Genomic DNA, 25,982 nt, shown 5'->3' with positions numbered 1-25,982 from the left:
TATTTCCTCCAAACTTTATTTGAAAAAAAAAACTTGACGTGTACAGTGGTATTCCTATTGCTTGTCATTTCCATTAACATTACTGCATGTAGATCTAGAACTACCAAACATATAAAGTAAACATTTATAAATATAATCTCCATTTCTTGAATAAACATCACACATGTTTAATATAAAAAAGTACGAATACAAACATTGATTGTATTGCAAAATCCACATGCTACTCTATGTGCAAATGTTACCATAACCGACTTTATTAAGTTCTACTCGGTGCATATTTCTAGCTCTTTCGGTTACTAAATTTCTGGACGGAATGTTTTGGCAGTTGTATATAATCATATGTACTATGTATGCAGTGACAATTATGATATTCTAATAAATTACAACTAATAATGAATTAAACCAACAAGATTTGATTAAGCTCTTCACTAATATGAACTGGATTTGCTATGAAACTTTTGCTCGAGGTTTCTGTCGATTCTGGGTTGGTGCTAAAACACTCTCAGGTATTCGTGGTTTTCCTATGATATCTTTGCGCATGTGTGGTTTCGTTATTCCAGCCTTTTCTCCATCAGCATCATAGAAGAATTGCAAGTCTGATTCAGATTGTTGTCGACCTTCGTCGACGAGATATTCAGCAAGATCAACATCAGAGTCGGTATACGTCGTTCCCGACGCAGCACTTTTTATGCTCCTTTCATCGTCTTGTGTTTGAGCCATTTCTAACCGATGAGTAACAGCATCAAGATCATATGCTAGCTCTCCATTCAAATATTTCTGCATCGATTTATTAACACTGGCGGATTTCGATGTTTTGATTAAAACAATTTGCTTTTCGAGTTCTTTCTTTGCATTTTGTTTTTCTTTCACTTCCGTTTTTAACGTTTCTATTTTATGCTGTATGTCTCCGATGTAATGAATAAAATGTGGTCTCATTTCTAGTTCTAAGAGGTAATCCTCCTGAACGACCGATTTTTCGTATTCCAACATTTGTAGGGTATTCTGCTTATTCTCAATATCGATTTCAATATTTTTACATCGTTTGAATAACTCTGTGTACTTAGGGCTATTGTTTGGAAGGAATTTGATCTGATCATTCATTCGGTCAAGATCTGCGACCGCTCTTTGAAAATCTCGCTGTGCTCTTTGCATTTTATTATCGACTTTCTCAAAATTATTAGTTAGCGCGTCGGATCTCTTTTCTCTTTTTGACAATTTCTTTTCATCTTTTGCTAGACTCACTATTATCTCCTGTTTTTCTGTTATATCTTTATTTATGATGCTTATATGATGTTTTACTTCGCTTACCCTCTTTTCGACCTCGGCAGACGGAATTCTACTTCTTGCAGTCGGTGTTTTTAACACTTCCGGTGGTGGAGGAGGAGGAGGTGAATGTGTTTTAGGCTTAACTTTCCTTAGTGGAAGACGTTCTCCGTATATTCTGACTGCAACAGCAAGCCATTCTCTTCCTAAATCGATTGCTCTGTAAGATTTAACAAACACATCTGGAACCATCCGCAAAATTGGTTCAAATGAATGGTAATTTTCAAACTGCAGAAGTTCATGATGACTGTCTGGATCAAAAATGGAAATGTCTAGATTGCCATCACTGAGAAGTTCTCCCCACACTCCACTCAATTCCTTGAGTTCTACTACCACTGAAGGTAAACGCGCATGGTCTCTTGCTTCCTTTGACGCCTTTGAAGTCGCTTTCCGCGAACGAGAGGACTCTGGAGTGGCGAGTCCTTTAAGCTGAGGTACAGCGGTAGCATTCGGAAAATCAGCAGGATCGTAATACTCTTCATTCAAACTTTTCAAAATGTTACTATCAAAATATGCTTTCAAATCTCTTAAATATCTTACATCGCGGTCGAAAGTTTCAAAACTTTTTAGACATCTCAACTCGTGATCGGAAGCCCTTCCTTTAATTGCTGCTTCCTCTATAGATTTGATCAACTGGCGCACTTGTCTCATAGACTGAATTTTTCTATTTGGATCACCTGTGTTAACTCGTTGACCACCCCGTGATCTGGGAGTGTCCATTTCAGAATTTAAAGTCAGAAGCATGTCATAAAGACTATCCTTTGAAAATCGCGAAATGGCATGTCTTAGTAGTTTCTCGAATGCCATTAGTTGTTTGGGTATTTTGTCAGGACCCTCTATACTTGAGCTCATGTCTCCACCAATAATACCTGGTGTCTGAAAAATATGCAATGATTATAAATGAACGGCTTTCAACAATGACCAAAACCTGTACCATTTATTGGTAAAATACGAGAAAAATCCAAATTTTACTAATGACGGTAATGAAGAAGCTTTTAAAAAGTTTCCTGAAATTTCATGATGGTTTGAAAAAGTAGATTTATGTTTTGAGAACTTAAACCCATGACTGTATCTAAATATAAACTAAAACAACTAAACCAATTTATTGAAAAATTTCCTTCAAATGTTGCCTCTTTATCATGAAAAATCTTCTGTCCATACAGACTGTATCTATATTTTAGGTAAATACAATTATAAGTAAAATACTTTGAAAAAAAACCTTTCAAAGTTTTGCTCCAGATGCTATATCTTTATCAATAAAAACTTCTTTCCTAGTTTCATAAAAAATCATTCTATTTTTTTTTTTTTGTAACAAGAAAACAATATTTCAAACAATGATATTCAGTTTTGCACATTCCACACAAAACAGTAAAACATGCTACATTCAATGGAATAACTTTAGATAAATGGACAATAACTGGAGGATTGCACGAGACAAAAAAAAAAATTCCCTTGATGTCCCCGGTCATAACAGATTTGACAATGCATCTATACAACCCACATATACAATCTGACTTGCACTTTCCGGCCAGTGTTTATTGCAAATACTTTTTTAAGAGAGCCTGACGCACTCGTATACATTTAGAATCATGATGCCAACTGCAACGCGTTGATATTATAGGGACGTTGTTAGTTTTTAACTTTTTTCATTTCATTTTTGATTATATTTAGAATATTTGTATTCAGCAAATACAACTCATTATGGTATACAGTTTTTCAACGTAATAATTTTAATCATTGTGAGAAATTTGGCAATTCTGGATGTGTTCTTGACCTGTGAATGTCAAACTGTACCGAGATGGCATGTTGTTTTTTTAAGATTTCAATCACTATTTACGTAAAACGTTTAGCTTCCATTGTACACTATGAATATATTTTGTATATCTCTTAAATCACACCACGTTGTTTCACAATTATCTATTGTAATTACGTTGACATTTTTGAAGTTTATTAAATGGAATTTATTGTTGATGCCTATGTGATACACAGTAGTTCGTTTAAACTAACAGAATGAACTAAAGTTCGTTTTAACGCCTGTGCTATATTTCAAAAGATCGTTTTGTCACCAGCCTTGTGAGAAGATGTGTGTAAACAACTCAGGCCAATTTACCACTGACGGATATCTGGGGCTAGGTTTACCACTGATAGATACCTAGGGCTAGGTTTACCACTAACGGATACCTAGGACTAGGTTTGCCACTAACAGATGCCTAGGGATAGGTTTACCACTGACGGATACCTAGGGATAGGTTTAACACTGACAGATATCTAGGTATATGTTTACCATTGACGGATATCTGGGGCTAGGTTTACCGTTGATGGATACCTAGTGTTAGGTTTACCACTGATGGAAACCTGGTACTAGGTTTACCACTGACGGATACTAGGGAATAAGTTTACTACTGATGGATACTTGGTGCTAGGTTTACCACTGACGGATACCTGGTGATAAGTTTACCACTGATGGATACCTTGGGCTAGGTTTACCACCAACAGATTCATGTGACAAGGTTTACCACTGACGGATACCTGGGGATAAGTTTACCACTGACGAACACCTGGTGCTAGGTTAACCACTGATTGATACCTGGGGATAAGTTTACCACTGATGGATACTTGGGGCTAGGTTTACCATTGACGGATACCTGGTGATAAGTTTACCACTGACGGATACCTGGGGCTAGGTTTTCCACTGATGGATACCTGGTGATACGATTACCACTGACGGATACCTGTGACTAGGTTGACCACTGACGGATACCTGGAATAAGTTTTCCACTGACGGATAACTTTGGCTAGGTTTACCACTGATGGATATCTAAGGCTAGGTTTACCACAGATGGATATCTGAGGCTAGGTTTACCATGGATGGATATCTGGGGCTAGTTTTACCACTGATGGAAACCTATGGTTATGTTTACCCTAGATGGATACACGGGTCTAGAGTTTACCACAAATGGATACATGGTGCTATGTTTTCCATTGATAGATAGATACTTGTGCTAGATTTTTAAAAATATCATACCCTAATATATCTAGTGCAATAATACTATTAATGAAAACAGTATGGATAATAATAAAGATAAATCAATAAACGATATAATAATAGTAAAAATACAAAGTATGATGGGCTTTGCGTGTGTGTTTGGGTGAGGCAGAGGGAAGGGGTTTGTTATTATCTTAGCCTTAAGATACTAGTGCCTTCGAAAACTTAACAGCAATGGATGTTTTAAATATTTCAGTTGCACACCATATTAATTTTCCACTAGGCTTCACAGAGGAGTAAAGTTATCACCTTGTTGTTATCAATTATTAATTCAGATTGGTAAACGGTTTTCAACACATAAATCAAATTCGTTTGTAATGTTATAATTTTAAAGCAACAATAAGGAGCGGATCCAGGATTTTAGGTTAGGGGGCGCAAACTTAAATTTTCGTCGTGCGGAGCGAGGCGAAAATTTTTTTGAGGTAAAATTATCGAAATATTCTTTATCAAGCTGAGGACAACCCATGCTTTGCAAATTTTAGGGGGGCGCACGTCCGCCACGCCCCCGCTTGAATCCACCCCTGACAATGCAAGACTGATTGTTTCTATAGCTGTGTAAAACAGGTTAGTTTTCAGTTGCTAATAACTCAGTTAAATTATTTTATACCATTTTTTCATTTAAACACTATTTCAATTATCCATTTAAATGCACTGAAGAGTAAAGTTACCAGGTTTTATTTATCAATTCAAAGGAGTAGGCCCAGTAAGACCCCTTCTTGGCCCCAAAATATAGCAGTTTTAAATTTTTTTTAGCTATTTATTGGAAAGAAGAATACTTCTGTTACATAAATATGGGCTGTTTTTAACAACACAATGCACATGTATCGAGTACTAGCATCATTAAGTCATGCTAAATTACTGAAATCTTCGAAATTTTAACATTTTGGTTAATTTTCAGACGGTTTCCGTCTGAAATGGAAGTGGCCGCATTTGGGTTCATTCTTAATATTTAAATGTAAGTTGTATTTGATGATAATACATAACATATATAAAGGTTGAGAATGAACACGGATGCGGCCACTTTCATTTTTGACACAAGAGTGCACACGCTGAAATGTCTCGCCTTCTTTACTAATCATTAATATTATGTTGATAGTCCTAAATATAAAGCTTTATTACAACTGTCACATAAACTTATTATTAACCAAGTAAACTAAACATTGACCAATGAACCATGAAAATGAGGCCAAGGTCAGATGAACCATGCTAGGCAGGTATGTACAGCTAACAATTCTTCCATACAACAAATATAGTTGACCTATTGCTTTTAGTTTAAGAAAAACAGACCAAAACACAAAAACTTAACACTGAGCAATGAACCTTGAAACATGCGTGACTGACAAATAGATCATAAAATATTTCCATACACCAAATATAGTTGAACTATTGCATATAGTATTAGAAAAAAAGACCAAAACTCAAAAACTTAACTTTGACCACTGAACCATGAAAATGAGGCCAAAGTCAGTTGACACCTGCCAGTTGGACATGTACACCTTACAGTCCTTCCATACACCGAATATACTAGACCTATTGCTTATAGTATCTGAGATATGGACTTGACCACCAAAACTTAACCTTGTTCACTGATCCATGAAATGAGGTCGAGGTCAAGTGAAAGCTGTCTGACGGGCATGAGGACCTTGCAAGGTACGCACATACCAAATATAATTATCCTATTACTTATAATAAGAGAGAATTTAACATTACAAAAAATCTTAACTTTTTTTTCAAGTAGTCACTGAACCATGAAAATGAGGTCAAGGACATTAAAGATGTGACTGACGGAAACTTCGTAACATGAGGCATCCATATACAAAGAATGAAGCATCCAGAACTTCCACCTTCTAAAATATAAAGCTTTTAAGAAGTTAGCTAACGCCGCCGCCGCCGCCGTAGCCGCCGCCGGATCACTATCCCTATGTCGAGCTTTCTGCGACAAAAGTCGCAGGCTCGACAAAAACCATCTGAAAAGTGACATATTATGGCATATTTAATAGATTTTTCATATTTAAGCTTGAATTTGAGCGTCTTTAATGACTAAATCAGTTCAAATCTTTCACATAAACTAATTGAATCGACTAAAGTAGACACTTAAGTGTTGAAAAAGTGTCCAAAATCTTTCATCAGATGAACCAGAATTTTGAGGCCAAAATCGGCCCTTACCGGACCCACTCCTTTAAATTGCTTTACCGCGGATTTTTTTTACACAAAAATGATGTTCTATAAAAAATCATTTTGAAGGAAACAATGCAATCCTTATTGTTTCTAGTTATGCGTCCTGTCAAAGAGATCAGTATTCAAATTGTATAAAAAATCAATTTGTATTATTCTTTTTATCTCATTTTATGTCAATTATGTTTTCTAAATTGTTGACTCAATGTGTGAGTAGAAGGACTATGGTACAGCATATTAAACCATTTTACTTTTATTCTTTACAAAAGTATGTATACAATGACGTACACCACATATCACTTTTTATTCATACAAAAAAAAATATTAAACAAATACAATATTGATATCTATTATTATTATTACTTACTATTTAAAAATTGTTCAGAGCTTTTTAAAATCGATCTTTTCATTTATTTTCATGTTCTATTAAATGTAATAAATTTACCTTACTTTAACCACACGGGGAGCTATTTTGTAAACATTTAAGAAATCTTATAATGAAAGAATAATTGTGATTTCATTTTGATTCTTTTTCTTCTTTGGTTTTATCGTCTGTCTGTCCAAATAAAAACAAATATCTAGTTTTGTAAGGAAAATTTGCAAACCAGAATTTATATGTTAATATTTTTGGCTCCTAGAGTTTGAAAGTTACAAAATGTTATAAACTATACAGCTCCGCCATATTGTGTGTGTTATTCCAAAGTAGGTAACCTGTAATCCAGTGGTTATCGTTGGTTGCTGTCCATCATATTGTGTATGTTATTCCAAAGTAGGTAACCTGTAATCCAGTGGTTATCGTTGGTTGCTGTCCATCACATTGTGTATGTTATTCCAAAGTAGGTAACCTGTAATCCAGTGGTTATCGTTGGTTGCTGTCCATCATATTGTGTATGTTATTACAAAGTAGGTAACCTGTAATCCAGTGGTTATCGTTGGTTGCTGTCCATCATATTGTGTATGTTATTCCAAAGTAGGTAACCTGTAATCCAGTGGTTATCGTTGGTTGCTGTCCATCATATTTGTTTTTTAATTCATGTTAAAGTTTTAATCTTTATTATTCTCTCGATTCATAAAGTCCGATTTAATTAGAAAAAAGTCTTATAAGTCTGTCTGTGATGTGGTCATAGTTTTTCCTCTTACTTTATCCAAGGAGGTTTTATTTGGACCATTTTGCTATATCCAAGCTGACATCTTATATTGTGCACCCCAATTCTCCCTCTCCTTTCCCTAATCCCCAACACCACCACAACCACCCCAGCGGTCACTTGGCGTTAAAGAAGAACAACTAAAAATTCGACTTGAACCTATAAAGAAATCGATTCGAGTGGTACATGTCTGAATTTAATTATTTTTAAAGGAAACTCCTATTAATTGTGAGTAAATATTTGTATCTTAAATAAAGTTTGTTTTCCCAGTATATTAATATCTAATCTAAATAAATGCAACCATAAACTTTTATGAACGTGTTACTTTGTTTGTTGAAGTGAAAATGTTTTAAAATTAACCAAACTGTCTCACTGTTTGAAAGCCTTGAATAATTTGTGCTTTATAAACTTTTTCAAATACGATTTCACAGACTAGAATAAATAATAAACCCGACAAAGAAATAGCAGACCTAATATATGTAAGCTAGTCTGTCACAGTTACATTTATAAATAATTGATAATCAGACTACTAGTATGTGATTTTATTATCAAACTTGCAGATTTTAGGTGTTGCTTGAGTTAATTAGATTTCATTTATTAGAATTCTTTCATGTTCAATAAAAGACGGTATAAGAAATATAAGAGTATTAAGAAAATAATGAAGTTCAATAAACAGAAGGTTTAACGGGTCTGTCTCATAACATGATGTAATAGTACGGAAAAAATCAATGAAAAAGGGTTAAAAGAGGGGCTAACGAAGAGTAATTAAATTCCTACCGATAATAAAAAAAACCCACAAAAACATGATAATGGGGAAACTGTACTTGGTTGAAGGCCGTACGTTGACCTATACGTCTACGTCATTTTGTGTCTGGTGGATAGTTCTTATATTTGTATTGAATATCATCAATACGTGAATGCTTGATTAGTCCATACTGAATTCAGATATGTTTCCACAGCATGTATATCTAAAGCTGAATTTGACAAACTTGAAATAAATTAAGAAACTAAGGTTCCGACTCACTCAGGCAAAGTTGACCTTACATGAATTTGGCTATTTTTAAGGACCCTTTCTGTCATATGGCTCTTCGTGTGTTTAGGTCTTATACATCCAGGGCTTTCAAATGTTTTTGGTTTTGAGCGTTTGAGTATACTCAATGATTGTGTTTGGCATATGTATGGAACACACAAACGTTTATTAACAAAGGATGGTTGAGTAAAACTGTTGTTCAAAGTATGAAAGATCAATATCAACAAAATTGGCATAGGGAAATGGAAAACTCGTCAAAATCACTTTGTTACCGACTATTCAAACAAAAACTTGAATTTGAGAGTTATTTTAATATTTTAGAAACCAATGAAATAATTGACCACAACAAATCACAAGCTACCCATTGGACAAGGAAGATGACCAAAAATCCAACGTAAAAAAAGAATTTGCACATTTTGTGACTTGAATGAAATTGGGGACGAATTTCATTACGTAATATCATGCAGAAAATTTGCCAACATTGGAAATTTATTAATTCAAGAAAAATTTTCAAAACGTCCAAATACACTTTAATTTGGAGACCTGTAAAAGAAAATCAATACTATCGAAACTCTGAAAATGTATCTCTAATATATGTTAATTTGTTACTAATATTGTGTTCTCTGTACCATTCCACTATAAATTGTTTGTTGAGATTAAGAAATTAGTACTGATATTTTCTTTCAAAAGTGATGTCTGAATCAATTTCATTTTACGATTCAAATCCTTTACAAATATCAACAAAATCAATATTGGCTATATTTGACATATAGTAAAAATAATGGGCTAAATTCTAAAGAATACCAAAGTTGAATTCCAGAGATCAAATCGTATTAAAAAACTAAAAAACATAAATTCTTATCAAAAAGTTTAGAGCAGAACCGTAAATGTATGAAACTAATTATGATATACATCAACAAGACGACATCCCAACAATGCCAATAAAACTAGGACAACCCCGACATATGTTCATGTTCCCAAGTCAGGAACCACGTCAGAAGCTGTCGTACGTATTTTGTATTTTGGAAGATTGTGTGTTGAAGGCAGATCTGTTAATGTATCTGTTAACTTGTATAGACTGGGGGTGGGCGATTTAGAGCTTGACATATTGTCTAGGCACATGTCTTTAGTTGAAGCATTCCTTTAGGTGTCTTTTGAGTTATTTTGTAGTCGGGTTGCTGTTTCATTGGTGTATACCTCACATCTTTTATTCCCATAAAATCATCCTATATATGTCAACATAAATATACTATTTATTTTAGCGTACACGATACATATTTCTTTTGATCGTCCAGAACATGTATGATATACTTGCCACTGGACGTTACGCAAACAACGACCAGTTAAGGATAGATATTTCTGAAATAAATATCACTAGGTACACTTGCTGAAGTACACATGTCCGTATTATATGTTGAAATATAAATCTTCGATTGAAAGTCTAGACTATTGTCACTTGTGAATTATTTCAATAGACAAAACTATTAACAACAACTACCACTTACGACTTTAAGCAGCCAACTTTGGGCGAGCTTAATATATTTATAATTCTTACCTCAAGGAGCATGTCCATGTCATGAGATACTTGGTTGGTCAACATCTTGTTGTGGTATCTTAATCCATTTTTTTTTCACAATGACTCTTTCAGTTCATTTTTTTTACCAGTTTTACCTTTCCTCCCGGGTTTTTTTTTCAAATAAATTCTCTTGTTGATACAATAAATAACTAGCGAGTGTTTGTTTTCGTCGAAAGTTTTTCAATAAACTAAGACGTGATTAATCCATCTCTTATTTAATCCTTCGTTCTAAACAAATACTTGTTCTGTAAAAGAGTTGTCAATTCTGCACATGGAAGAAATCACGACACGTGAGTTATATTCGACTAATCTAACGCTCAGATAACGGTTTATTTGTCAGAAATCAATAAACTTTGAGTTATAATAAGGTTATCAACAATGAAAATAATTTGTCTCCATTCGTTTTTCTTAAATTCGATATTGAATAGGTTCGTGTAAATAGAAACCTGTCGTACAGAAATTCCTTCTAACAGACCGTTAGTTAATAGGTGTGATCAGTTGGAACTTGTACTTAAAGGCTAAAATCTTTTATTTATATAACATTGACAATGCCTAGCCATTCATATGGATCGTTAGAACTGGCTTATATGCTAAAATGGCATGTAAAGAAATTAAAGCCTATGGGTTTTAAATTCATTATCTCTTTATTATCAATCATTTCCCCGATAAATCAGTCGGTGATAAATGAACATGTCTTTTTTTAATATGTGTATTCTTTTTGAAAATCTAGTGTCAAATTTAAAACTTTAATGTTTTTATTTATGTAAATAACAACCTCCAGGTTTCTTCAAAATTTGTTTTTAATAAATGTATGAAATTACATTTTGTAGATTTTAGCTTTTTACGACTGCATGTATTTTCGATCTATTTAGAATATTTACAATATATATAATTATACCACAAACGGATAAATTAATCTTGAACATTTATTAATCAGAAAAAGCTTTCAATCCTATTTAGATAAAAAGCCATTAAATACACTATGATTTCTATCATTTTATGACACTAAAATATTACCTTTTTTGATTTTCAAGGTTTTTAACGACTTTCTGATTTCGACTCTGTGAGTGAAACAAATACATATGTCTCAAGTCCTGCTGGAATGGTCTAGGATACATATGTCTCAAGTCCTGCTGGAATGGTCTAGGATACATGTCTCAAGTCCTGGGAATGTTTTGCCACATTTTTTTTGTTGAGTAGATGTCATTGGTCTGTTTCTGTTTTGCTTGTTGATATTCCCTTTTTTCTGTTTTTCCGGTTTTTTGTTGTTGTTGTTTTTTTTTTGGGGGGGGGGGGGGGGGGGGGGGGGAGAGCTTACAATAATGACGCTTCCAAAACACGTGCTGTAGACATTAAATTTAGTTAAGGTCTATTATTTTACTCTTAAAAATCTTTTACTACATCCTAGACGCTAGCCAAAATAAAAGCGAAAAGAGGTAGGCAAAATTCCATTAAATTTATTCAGACAGGTAATTCAGTATTTTTATTTTACTTTTATAAAGGTTCACACCTCCACGATCAGCAAAATAAAGTTATGTCTACGTCATTTTCCTGATATTTGTTCCCCATTTACAGTGTCTGTCTATCTACTACAGTTTTCGCAAAATAAAAACCCGCACAGATGAGCAAGAATACACCTTATCGCTATTTGGAAATCTGAGCCGGTTGACCCAAGAATCTGCGCCGCTTGAACTTTTGACGTCATACAACAATCACTTTTCCATTGTGGCGTCAGATATTTTCTAATGTGACGTTAAAATTTTACGGGAACCTATGTGATGTCCAGTAATGGCGGACAAATAGCGATAAGGTGTATCGTCTTTCAAGGGCAATAACCCCTACAAGGAGTCGGTAATGTTGACTCATGACATATAAATCAACATGACCGGAATTGTCAAATGACGCCTTATATAAATGTCGTTTTTAAACTATAGTAGACTTGGTAGATAGAGAGAACAGAGAAAACAGAGAAAAAAGTAGTATTACATTTTCCCGGCTTTAGGTTGGCCTTTTGTAAGGCAGGTGATGGAAGTCAACTTAGGAGCGCTGTGATTGGATGTAAGGTTTAATATATTTTTTTTATTTATCTATAAATAACTGCAGTATGTATATTTACAATATAAATTTTGAAACCCATTGAAATATTTTCTTGAGAATTATTCGAAAAGACTTCCAAATTTTCATAAATTATGTAAAATGATGGTGGGCATGAATACCATAAACAAGCTCCGTTGGAAGATGGTCATGATACTATTTGACTTTAATTTCTAAAACAGAATAATAAAGTACTAATGCCACACATAACTGTTTTGTCCAGGTTTTTATTATAAAAAGTGGTAAATTTAGAAAATGTTAGTATTGTCGCCTATGGCAGAATAAATACTACCGTTTTCCCAACAGTGAAACGTTAGGAGCTACATATTAATCCTTTGTTGTATGATGCATATTGCACATCAAAACAATTGGATGAAACAGGAACTTATTCTTGGTACACCTTTGACAAAAATATAATTCATGAAAATGATATAGAATTTTCAGAGATAGAAAATATTAACTTTGTAAATGAAATTACACATGAAGGAGATTATACAAGAAAACTATAAAAAGTTGTTCTTTAAAAATTAAATTCTTTAACAGAAAATAATAAATTATATATCTATAGTCAATTTAAAAAAAATTGTGAAGTTGAGCCCGGGCCTTATTAAAAGAAAATAACTTTGAAAACCAGGAAAAGTAAACTAGATTAAGGTAAGCGACCATATTTTGGGAAATTAAAGGGGGAGGTACGGCAACAAAAAAAGAAACGAACGTTTATTTCTACATTGTTGTTTAAATTAAATAGATGATGAGAAACATTTGTAATTTAAATGTTCTCAAAATAAAAACAAATATGACAGACATGAAACAACGACAACCACTGAACTACAGGCTCCTGACTTGGGACAGACACATAAAGAATGTGGCGTGGTTAAACAAGTTTGTGGGCGCTCAACCCTCCCCTAACCTGGGACAGTGGTGTTAGAGCACAACATAAGAACAAACTATAAAATAAGTTGAAAAGGGATTAACTCATCAGATCGACACAAAGCAGAAAAACACATAGCAAAAACACCGACCGGACGTGGCAGGGTATTTAATTGTATACATCCCTAACATACAAAAAAAGACACGAAGTACAGATATGAGAGTACATGAATATATTATGGCTTTTACTTTTATTGCTCTTTTGCATTACATATGTACTGTGTTATTTTGTTAATTTTTTTAAAAGAAAATCCAAATTCATCTATTAAAGGGTTAATAAGTAGCCGGATAGAGAGAAACTATTGATAGCAAAGTGATCACCAAAGCAAGATTTACAAAGAGGTCGAAATCATTAGTGGACTCTTCATACGGGTTAATGCTCTTGAGTGATCGGATGCTTTAAAAAATCAGCTTTAAACTACGGGAAAAGAGAGAAACTGTTAAAAGCAAAAATGATCGAAAATAAGATTTGCAAATAAGTAAAAATGACCGAAATCGTCAATCAACTAATTACAGGAGTTGTAAATGGTGATTTTTTTTACCAATTTTTAGTGAACTTTAAAAGCAAAAATGATCAACAATTAACACAAGATCTACAAATCAGTCTATATGAATAATATGTTTATCAACACCTTACACGAGGTGTTGCCCCTGAATCACAATTTTAACCCGCTTTTTCCATTTTGTCTTTTTCATCATGAATTCGGTCAAATATTCTGATTGAAAAACTGACAGGTGAGTGATATAGACTCCTTGGAAACTGTAGTTCTTTTCTACTAGCAAGCTCTCTAAAACACATAATAAATACGAAAATCTAAAAGCATTTATGTGTGCTATCTGTATCTTTAAACAGACCGGTTGGTCAAATTGGTGTATGTTCTGCCGGGTCGACATGTTGCTTAATAGAATATGGTCCAGAAATAAAAGGTTAGTATTCAATAATATGTTCATTTAAGGATAGATAATACGTGCATACACTTCAATGAAAAAAGCGACAAAACATCAAAGAATATTCCAAGTACTACATTGTACTCGAGCAGCAAGTAAAGTTATAAATGCATTAGAATACTTAGGTTTTAAAATGAAATGTTTGTATTTTATGATAACAAATCAATCATAACGTAAACGGTACAACAAAATCATTTTAAATTGTCATCTTCAAATAAAGTTGTGTGGGTATATCACAAATTACTGTAAAAATCCTTGATATGAAATACAAGTATGAACTATGTCAGACCTCAGCATTTACAGAAAATTTGATTTTTATCGTCAATTTACATTCTACTCCAAGATCTTAGATTTACTGTTTTGAATTTATATCTGAACTTTAGATTTTCTACTCTTCATACTTCTAATTCCCATTGAAAGATCGAATGTATACATGTCTTATTAAACTACTTTTTTCTACAACAACGGGAATCGTAGATACGAAATATCTGTTTTATGTCATGAACAATTCTTACTTTGTATAGGACTCCAAAAATAAATACACCGAAGATGATATAATCAAAACGCTATACTTTTTGATCAACACCATGTTTGTTAGGTTTGGTGGATTGATATTTCAAAGAGACAGTCGGTATTGCAATGGTTATTGGTTTGGTGGATTGATATTTCAAAGAGACAGTCGGTATTGCAATGGTTATAGGTTTGGTGGATTGATATTTCAAAGAGACAGTCGGTGTTGCCATGGTTATTGGTTTGGTGGATTGATAAGAGACAGTCGGTGTTGCCATGGTTATTGGTTTGTTTTTGTACTCATATGAAGCAGAATGCATACAAAACATTCTTGAAGACGAACAAAAAAACTTGCAAAGTTTTCATATATATGGATGATGTCCTGTCACTCAATAACCCACATTATAAAGTGAGTGCTAACTTGAGATATAAGAAATAAGAAGCTCTGGTCTGCTTACCCTGTCGACGCACCATGTCCTTATGGAGCTCATGCGATTCCCTCATTTTTTTATCACTTGATATGTCTTCTTAATAGACTAATTAGATTTTAAAAGCGGTAAACAACTGTTGCCAAAATTTAAACATTTATTAAAACATATACAACATCTACCGAAACGAGCAGCTGATGCAGCAACCTATTTTTCTACTTAAGTTGAGCAGATGCCAATTGAAGCTGAAATTGATAAGAGAATCTTAGTTACATTCAGAAATATAATTAGAAATCCAGATGTAGTAAGATTAAACAAACACAAATCAATACAAGGACAGGAGTTCACAAAGTTGGTCCATATATGTGCAACAGCTCCTGGAGAAAGACGTTGAATATGTGGAACATTTTCTTATTCCCTCAAAAGAGTAAGTCTTTCGTTTTTGAAACTATTACAAGGAAAAATAGTTGAAGTGTTACAGGATGTAAATCTCACTGATGCTATTTCAAACCGACAAGATTACTCAAGGTTACTTGATTCTTGACTGTACAAGCGGTTCAGAGTAATTCTCCATCTAGATATGAAAAGTTTGGATTGGTGAAAAGAGGTCGGTGCTTTGCTCTACACACTAAGAGGAGTTACATCATTAAGAGAAGACATTGCAATAATTTGCTACATCAGTATACTAAAAATAAGGTGAAGTAGTATCATTGCCAATGAGACTATTCACGAGAGACAAAAAGATGAAGATGTAAACAACTATAGGTACGACCTTCAACAAAGAGCAAAATCCAACACCGTTTAGTTAGACATATAAAAGACAATGAGACAACTATCCAATGCTCTTCAACGTCGTACTTTATTTGGTCTATTTCGCTTTTTAGACTAGAGCGTCACTGATAAGTGTTTGTTTAGTAGATGAAACGCGCGTTTACCAACGTTTATTATGCAAATTATATAGGAACTATCTACACAAAGGTTCTAAAATATTACTGGTGCCATCAAAAGCATTTCTGTTTACATCTATGTCAACATAACAGAACGGGTACGTGATCAGTTGTAGAAGATCAACTGGTAGGGATGTAATATCTTTTGCTAGAACTTGACTTTCCATTCTTATATTTTTTTCTAGAGCAGTGGTTGTCTTCTAACTTTTCGCATTACAAAATAAAGTATTCAATTGATTTATATGCCCTATTACACCTTTACAACCTGAGCTGATGTATTTCTTTGAGAATGAAGCTGTATGGGCTTGTAGGACATAGTTTTGAGACGTACTGTAATTTTTCTGATATCTTTTAGGTTTGCACTGACCGAAATTGCTAAACATGCTAAAGGATGTAAAGATCCAATGTTATAGTTATGGAACATACATTTTTGGGTTGAATATCCTTTGGATTCATCAATAACTTGATTTCCAATAAGTATAAATTTTGGATTTAACTTACCTTTTCCATTGAATTTGAAATAGGGTTGTTCAAATGGCCATATAAGTCTGTAATGCCACATTTTAAACATATTTTCTTTATTTCAATATACCAACTATGACTGTTGTGAGATTTTTATCTGTAGCTGTCTTTCAGGTAGCCGCCATTCAACGGATTTAGGATCATTTTGTGTATAGACGTCATAAACAGTTTGAGAAAATTCAAATTAACTGCCGGAATTCTTCATCACAAAAACTTGCATGATTACATCTATGAAGTATGGGTCGAAATGGTTATCAAAGGTGTCCAAAAATGGCAAAATGCAATATTTCAATACCTGACCAGTGGGAAATCTAGTGACAAACTATTACCTCCCTTGTAAACACTGGAAACTTGATCTTCTCAGCAATGTTTGTCTCGTTTTATCAAGGACGCTATCAATGTTATAAATTCACGAAAACACGTTCTGGTGAATAGTAAAAATAAAAATAAGTTGAAGTAAAACAAAACTTCCATTTAATAATATCATTTCTCTCCTTAAATAGCAAACGATGAGTTCGGCAGGATATATAAGCTTGATGTAAAATTGGTTTAAATGTTGCTATGCGAATAAATTCCTGGAGTACCGCAACATCATTTTATTTTTCTACTGGGTGTATACCTCTCTAGAAAATGTCAATTATACGTACATGTATGCAGATAGTTCAGAGAAGTGCAGGTGGAAAATTCCAAAGGAATCGTTTGATATACAGCAAAGAAACTTTTGAAATTAAGTTACTTAGCATATTCAAACGGACCTTATCTTAATGTAAACATGTTTATGTTGTAATGCTATACCACTGTTTCAGGTAAGGGTGAAGGTTGGTGCCTGTTAAAACGTTTACACCCGCTGCATTTTTATGCACCTGTTCTAAGTCAGGAGCCTGTTGTTCAGTGGTTGTCGTTTGTTGGTGTGGTTCATAAGTGTTTCTCGTTTCTCGATTTTTATATAGATTAGACCGTTGGTTTTCCTGTTTGAATTGTTTTACCACTAGTCTTTTTGGGGCCCTTTTTAGCTTGCTGTTCGGTGTGAGCCAGGGACAGTCTACACTAACTGTTAGTCATGATAGACTGCCCTTGTGTGAGTCAAGGCTCCGTGTTGAACGCCGCACCTTTTTACACATTGTGACTTGGATGGATAGTTGTCTCTTCTTCTCTTCTTCTTCTTATGGTATCCAGTTATCCATCAGATTTTTGATGATTACTAACTGCTGCGCATGCGTAGGATAATAATAAATAAATATTTACAAAAGAATAGTGCCAAAAATAAACAAATACTAACATGATATGTGGTTAAAACTATATATTTAACTACTGGGTTTACTGTTCTATATTGTAGAGAACAGTAGGTGTCAACTGTTCTCTAAAAATATTTAGAGTGGGAGAAAGTACTACCTTTGGAGGTAGTACATTCCATTGTGTAATAGTAAACGGAAAAAATTAATATTTGTAAAAGTCTTTAAATGTAAGTAGGTGTCCGTAAGTTTGTGGATGAATTTGTCGGGTTCTATTGTCTGTTGGTATGAGTAATTCTGATGGTACAGCGACAATATGGTGAACAATTTTATAGAACATTATAAGTCTAGTTTTATGTCTGCGTTGTTGTAAGGTAGGCCAATTTAGAGTATTGAGCATGTCTGTAACGCTACTGGTGTTGTGATAACGATTACAGGCATACCTAGCAGCCCGACGTTGAACCATCTCTCAAGTTTATTGCATTGTTCAGCAGTATGAGGGTTCCAAACCGAACTAGCATATTCTAGTTTTGGTCGGACAAGTGCTAGGTACGCCTGAGACTTAATGTTTGTGATTGATGTTTTTAGATTTCTTTTTAGAAAGCCTAGGCTTTCTAAAAAGAAATATAGTCTCATTAGCATTCATACCACATCTTATTTATACCGAACGATAAGATAAGATAAAATAAGATGCGAATAGATCGAGAAGACTGCAAATAAATATCCAAAAATCGAGACGACCTTTTCTTAAAATTGCATAAAAAATAATAAAAATATTTTAACGGATATCATACTTTATACATATGTTTATCTTTAATTTTTAACCTCCACAGACAGACTTTTAAGTTGTTATATTCGCGAAAAGACAATATTTCTATATTGAATGTTCAAGTGACTGTAGTGGACCGGTGGACTCGAACACTTAGATGTGAAGAATATATATATTCTGGGAAATTGTAACATGGCCCGGGATGGTTACCTGTGTTATAGTAGTCTCAGTGTGTATATTTCTAAGTTGATAACACTGTTTAACAAATAATTTCTTTAAAATGTACGATTGTTGTTTATAAATAACTTTTTATCGCTATCGTTGTTTTATTGTTGATTTTCTATAGTTCTCAGTCGCTAGATTAATCATTTACCAACGTGACAAAAGCGGGTCTATTCGGTATTTTTCGGAAATTGTTCATAGTTGTACCGTCAATTTTGGCTATTTAGTATTAGACTGGGTCCCAGTTTTCATTTCCATCTGTACGTTGATTTATATGCATCTCTAAATCAGTTTATGTCAGAATCATCAGATGACTGTCTGTGCATTGTAATTTTTAATGAGATAAGTGAGGTATGTTATTTTATTCGTTCATCAACCCCATTTATTAAGTTAATATCACTGTTACTGTTAGTTGTGCTTTGAATATAGTTTTGCTTGATTTTTAGTGCTTAAAGGTTCATGTGCCATGATGTGGACCCTTTGCCGACTTTGGCTAAAATGGCTGCATAATTTTTCTACTCAAAATTTACACTTGAGTACAGACAAACCTGTGTATCTGGAAAAGTTTTAAGGCATAGCATGCCAAAAAGTAAAAAAAAAAGTAAAAAAAAACAGGATTTTGCAGTGCACTTTCCTCCATTCCTCCTAAAACAAACAATGCATTTAAATTTTATTTATCTAGGCCTAGGGCATGCTATAAAGCCTATATGCCTTAAAACTTTTTCAGATGCACAGGTTTGTCTGTACTCAGAGTAAATATTGAGGTGAAAGTGCAGCCATTTTACTACATGAACCTTAAATTTACTCTGGTGCTTAATTTTTAGTTGTGCTTTAATTTTAGTTATATCATGTATATGCCTCAAGTTTATCATGTTAAAATGTGCAACTATCCACCAAAGTTCAAATAAAGTGGATGTAAGCAATTAAAGGCAACCATACGGCCTTCAACAATGAGAAAACCCATACTGTATAGTTATATGTATATATATAAAAGGCCCAGACATGAAAAATATGAAACAATTCAATTGAGAAAACTACATGTAACTGCCTAACACATACCTGCCAACCCTCCCGTTTTGAGTGGGAGACTCCTGCTCAAATGACGAAATTCCGGAAATCTCTCGCTTGCGGTTCCCCTCCCGTGCGGTAGTATCAAATATCCCGCTTTTGGATATTTTACTTTTAATTGACCAGTCAACATTAATAACGTTTTTGTGTCACTGATGAAGGTATTTTTTACCTGTAAATTAAATGGCTTCACATGACAGCTTGGGTGTCAAACATAATACTAATTAACGATCATTAACAACTTTTACCAGTCAGGGATATATCTCTATAGGGTTATTACAGAAAAATAACATACATTTGTTATTGTGGACTAAAAAATCAAAGAACTATGATAACATATGTATGTTACATGTTTCAAAGGGACAATATACATCATTAGTTTAGTTAAAATGTATACAAGTTCTATTGATATTACTATTGTCTTTATGTATACTTAACTATAGAAAGATATACCAGTTCATAGTTTGCCAATTTTGCATAGTACACCTATGTTATTACAGAAAAAGTATGCCTGTAATAACTAAAGGGTGTTATCACAGCTTCTCTGTATCACTCCAAAGCATTTGCTCAGACATACATCATGCTTAATTACAATGTATTTTAATTCATTGTAAGAAATAATGACCAGAGCATGTAATGAGGGTCTGCGCAAGCTTCCCAGTAATTCCCAAGTGTCTCATTTAATAAGTTACATTCCTTTAATAACTAAGCCTTGTTATTACAGCTAAGTTTATCCCTTAAAAGCCTTGTCTCATTGATTCACCATGGTTAATCAAAAATGTATTAATTTAATTAAAAAATTAGTTATCAAGGCTATGCATTTAGTTTCTGCGCAAAGTCTGAAGAGTTCCCTAGAGCCCACTATAAATTAAAATATTTTTGATCTATTTTACAAATAACAAACATATGTTATTACAGATTTAGAAAATTTAAGGAATAAAGAGAAGACAACTCATGAAAGTATCTGTAATAACACACGCAAGTTATTTTCTGTAATAACCCTATAGAGTTATATCTCTGACTGTTTACCGCAAGATTTGTATATTTGAAAACACTTCAAAGAAATTTTGGGTTACTTCCCCTGTTTAATCCTGTTTTAAGTTACCCTGCTTAAAATAATGTAAATTGGTTAAAGAATATAAATTAAATACAAATTGAACAAAAAATCATAAAAGGATGGTAATTTAATGATTTTTAAGACCTTAGGACAAAAAATATATTTATATTTTGAAAATCATTTAATAGATCTATACTTCTATTCAATGTTTAAATTGAAATTTATAAGAGATGTATTTCACTATTGAGACTTTAAACCGACAGTGCAAGGGCTGTATAGCCAGTCAAGGTTGTTAAAAAACTTCCATTTGAGACTTTAAAGTGACTGTTCATACATATATTGCACCATTCGATACATTAAAGATGATCTTTTGAAACAGACATATCTCTGGGGTATGCTGGCCTGAAGGGACATAAATGTCAAAGACATTGAAAAAGTATATAAACAAACCAACACACCTTGTATAGGTTGTAAGCATTATTGAAGAAATAAAGTATATCTATTTACTCTTATTTGTGTTTTGTAAATAAATAAATAAACAGGTTATATTTTTCACTTGAAAATGTCGTTCGCGCAAAATCTCCCACTCAGCTGTCTTAGCTGAGGGGGAGATCTCCCCTCTTCGAAGTATCAGAGGTTGGCAGGTATGCTAACATGCCTAATTTATAACAAAACAATTTACGAAAAACAAATTTCAAGTTTATTCTCCTAAAAATGACATTGTTTTACTTTATTATTGTGTGACGTTCTCATGTATCATTTTGTATGAAGATAAATCCTGAGAGATTTGAAAATAAATTTTTCAAGGCATTGATCTGTACATGATTGACGATTAAAGCTAGTCCTAGATTACTATGACAGTCATTTTAACCTATGGGATTTGCTGGTCATATTAAAGAAGGGCATTAGTAGGTGAATAAAAGATACATTTACATATTTGTTGAGTAAAATTGTAGAATGTGCTATTTATATACTTGAAAATGGATATACTACAATTTTTAACCCTCTGTGGTCTTCCTAGTGCTGGCTTTTTCAAGGTCCTCCATGGGGTCATGAATAATGCAGTCGGTTGAACTCTTTAAAGAAGTCTTTTGTTCAAGCAACTTGTTGGTGTTGTAAACTTGTCTGTCCATTGCTATTGTCCATTGTTTGATTCATTTTTCAGTACAAACTTACCTTATCTTAGTGTCTCTCATCGAGGTCAATCATCAAGATATTTTTGAAATCTGCCAAAACATGCAATAGTTTTAGTTGCTTCATTGTTATTGAAAAGAATCTCAAACTAATTTTATTTTTTAAATTCTAAAACATCATCTTTTCATGTCTTTGTTGGATTCAAATTTTGTATCTTTAAAGTTCAAACTTTTTCATCGTCATGCACTTTTATCATGTTTATTTAAATTTTTAACACTTTGAAAACACTGGTGATTTATTAATAAATTTTTCAGAAAGTTTATCAAATTTTGAAAGTTCCACACAACATGTCTATTTTTTTGGTTCAATTGTAATGAAAATTTCACTGCTAAATCTACAACAGTTTGATTCATAGTCATTATAGTAATTAGTCCCCTACCGACGAAGTCGAAGGGGACTTTAGGTTTGCACTCTGTCTGTCTGTCTGTCTGTCTGTCCATCAGTCCGGCAAATCAGTTTTCCACTTTTTTTCTTCAAGCTTGAAGATATTGATTTGATATTTGGTGTATTGTTTTATCATGACAAGTTACAGATCAAGTTTGAATTTTGTTCTCGTCTGATGATTTTGTGCAGAGTTATGGTCCTTGGACTTAGAAAATTCACTCAAATGATCAGTTTTTCACACTTTTTTTTGTCATGCTTGAAGATATTGATTTGAAAATTGGTATATAGTTTTATCATGACAAGTTACAGATCAAATTCGAATTTTGTTCCGGTCTGATGATTTTGTGCAGAGTTATGGTCCTTGGGCTTAGAAAATTCACTTAAATAATCAATTTTTAACACTTTTTTTCGTCATGCTTGAAGATATTGACTTGATATTTGTTATATAGTTTACACCATGACAAGTTATAGATCAAGTTAGAATTTAGTTCCAATACAATGAATTTTTAAACTGTAGGGGACTATGTATTGCCATGCTACATGCATGGTATTATCCATAGCAACATACAGTTGAAAGGCCTGGTAATTATTAATAACAAAACTAATAGATTCACATTAATTTTCAAATATAAAAGGCAGTCATTCTCAATAAATATATCTTAATTGATTTTAAGAAATTTATTTCCATTTCAGAATTTGAATTGAAGATGGCCAAACCTCAATCTTGTGACACATTTGTTGCTCTTCCACCATCCACTGCTGATGGGTGTGTAATATTTGGAAAGAATTCAGATAGACCTGATGACGAAGTACAGGAAGTGGAATATTATCCTAGTAAGGAACACCAACCAGGATCTAAAGTTATGGTAGGTATTAAGAATGCTGAGACAGTTATGTGGTATATTGTCCTAGTCAGGAACACCAACCAGGATCTAAAGTTATGGTAGGTATTAAGAATGCTGATACAGTTATGTAAAGTATATTGTCCTAGTAAGGAACACCAAGCAGGATTTAAAGTTATGGTAGGTATTAAGAATGCTGAGACAGTTATGTGGTATATTGTCCTAGTCAGGAACACCAACCAGGATCTAAAGTTATGGTAGGTATTAAGAATGCTGAGACAGTTATGTAAAGTATATTGTCCTAGTCAGGAACACCAAGCAGGATCTAAAGTTATGGTAGGTATTAAGAATGCTGAGACAGTTATGTAAAGTATATTGTCCTAGTCAGGAACACCCACCAGGATCTAAAGTTATGGTAGGTATTAAGAATGCTGAGACAGTTATGTGGTATATTGTCCTAGTCAGGAACACCAACCAGGATCTAAAGCTATGGTAGGTATTAAGAATGCTGAGACAGTTATGTAGTATATTGTCCTAGTCAGGAACACCAACCAGGATCTAAAGTTATGGTAGGTATTAAGAATGTTGAGACAGTTATGTAAAGTATATTGTCCTAGTCAGGAACATCAAGCAGGATCTAAAGTTATGGTAGGTATTAAGAATGCTGAGACAGTTATGTAAAGTATATTGTCCTAGTCAGGAACACCAACCAGGATCTAAAGTTATGGTAGGTATTAAGAATGCTGAGACAGTTATGTGGTATATTGTCCTAGTCAGGAACATCAACCAGGATCTAAAGTTATGGTAGGTATTAAGAATGCTGAGACAGTTATGTGGTATATTGTCCTAGTCAGGAACACCAACCAGGATCTAAAGTTATGGTAGGTATTAAGAATGCTGAGACAGTTATGTAAAGTATATTGTCCTAGTCAGGAACACCAACCAGGATCTAAAGTTATGGTAGGTATTAAGAATGCTGAGACAGTTATGTAGTATATTGTCCTAGTCAGGAACACCAACCAGGATCTAAAGTTATGGTAGGTATTAAGAATGCTGAGACAGTTATGTAAAGTATATTGTCCTAGTCAGGAACACCAACCAGGATCTAAAGTTATGGTAGGTATTAAGAATGCTGAAACAGTTATGTGGTATATTGTCCTAGTCAGGAACACCAACCAGGATCTAAAGTTATGGTAGGTATTAAGAATGCTGAGACAGTTATATAAAGTATATTGTCCTAGTCAGGAACACCAACCAGGATCTAAAGCTATGGTAGGTATTAAGAATGCTGAGACAGTTATGTAGTATATTGTCCTAGTCAGGAACACCAACCAGGATCTAAAGTTATGGTAGGTATTAAGAATGCTGAGACAGTTATGTAAAGTATATTGTCCTAGTCAGGAACACCAAGCAGGATCTAAAGTTATGGTAGGTATTAAGAATGTTGAGACAGTTATGTAAAGTATATTGTCCTAGTCAGGAACACCAAGCAGGATCTAAAGTTATGGTAGGTATTAAGAATGCTGAGACAGTTATGTAGTATATTGTCCTAGTCAGGAACACCAACCAGGATCTAAAGTTATGGTAGGTATTAAGAATGCTGAGACAGTTATGTGGTATATTGTCCTAGTCAGGAACACCAACCAGGATCTAAAGTTATGGTAGGTATTAAGAATGCTGAGACAGTTATGTGGTATATTGTCCTAGTCAGGAACACCAACCAGGATCTAAAGTTATGGTAGGTATTAAGAATGTTGAGACAGTTATGTAAAGTATATTGTCCTAGTCAGGAACACCAACCAGGATCTAAAGTTATGGTAGGTATTAAGAATGCTGAGACAGTTATGTAAAGTATATTGTCCTAGTCAGGAACACCAACCAGGATCTAAAGTTATAATAGGTATTAAGAATGCTGAGACAATTATGTAAAGTATATTTTCCTAGTCAGGAACACCAACCAGGATCTAAAGTTATGGTAGGTATTAAGAATGCTGAGACAGTTATGTAAAGTATATTGTCCTAGTCAGGAACACCAACCCGGATCTAAAGTTATGGTAGGTATTTAGAATGCTGAGACAGTTATGTAGTATATTGTCCTAGTCAGGAACACCAACCAGGATCTAAAGTTATGGTAGGTATTTAGAATGCAGAGACAGTTATGTAGTATATTGTCCTAGTCAGGAACACCAACCAGGATCTAAAGTTATGGTAGGTATTAAGAATGCTGAGACAGTTATATAAAGTATATTGTCCTAGTCAGGAACACCAACCAGGATCTAAAGTTATGGTAGGTATATATTAAGAATGCTGAGACAGTTATGTAAAGTATATTGGTCTAGTCAGGAACACCAACCAGAATCTAAAGTTATGGTATATATTAAGAATGCTGAGACAGTTATGTAAAGTATATTGTCCTAGTCAGGAACACCAACCAGGATCTAAAGTTATGGTAGGTATTAAGAATGCTGAGACAGTTATGTGGTATATTGTCCTAGTCAGGAACACCAACCAAGATCTAAAGTTATGGTAGGTATTAAGAA

General features: G+C 33.7%; 2 protein-coding genes across 3 annotated transcripts in view; one reads left to right on the top strand and one right to left on the bottom strand.

Moving 5' to 3' along the window:
* LOC127731218 (uncharacterized) lies at positions 1-10,808 on the bottom strand. Its single transcript, XM_052240185.1, has 2 exons — positions 10,275-10,808; positions 1-2,199 (listed from the first exon to the last, which is right to left on the bottom strand). The coding sequence occupies exons 1-2, from the start codon at positions 10,317-10,319 to the stop codon at positions 448-450; spliced, it is 1,797 nt and encodes a 598-aa protein (XP_052096145.1). The 5' UTR covers positions 10,320-10,808; the 3' UTR covers positions 1-447.
* An 8,305-nt stretch (positions 10,809-19,113) lies between these two features.
* The window catches only part of LOC127731217 (secernin-2-like), a 57,343-nt gene continuing 50,474 nt past the window's right edge, over positions 19,114-25,982 (top strand). For both annotated transcript variants that reach the window (XM_052240178.1, XM_052240179.1), the window contains exons 1-2: positions 19,114-19,248; positions 23,294-23,466. In XM_052240178.1, the coding sequence (XP_052096138.1) occupies positions 23,308-23,466 (159 nt within the window). In that variant the 5' untranslated portion in view covers positions 19,114-19,248; positions 23,294-23,307. The remainder of the gene's footprint in view (positions 19,249-23,293; positions 23,467-25,982) is intronic.

Source organism: Mytilus californianus, unplaced genomic scaffold, assembly GCF_021869535.1.
Source record: "Mytilus californianus isolate M0D057914Y unplaced genomic scaffold, xbMytCali1.0.p SCAF_2, whole genome shotgun sequence".
Classification (NCBI taxonomy): Eukaryota; Metazoa; Mollusca; class Bivalvia; order Mytilida; family Mytilidae; genus Mytilus; species Mytilus californianus.
This window is presented reverse-complemented; position numbering and strand designations above follow the sequence as displayed.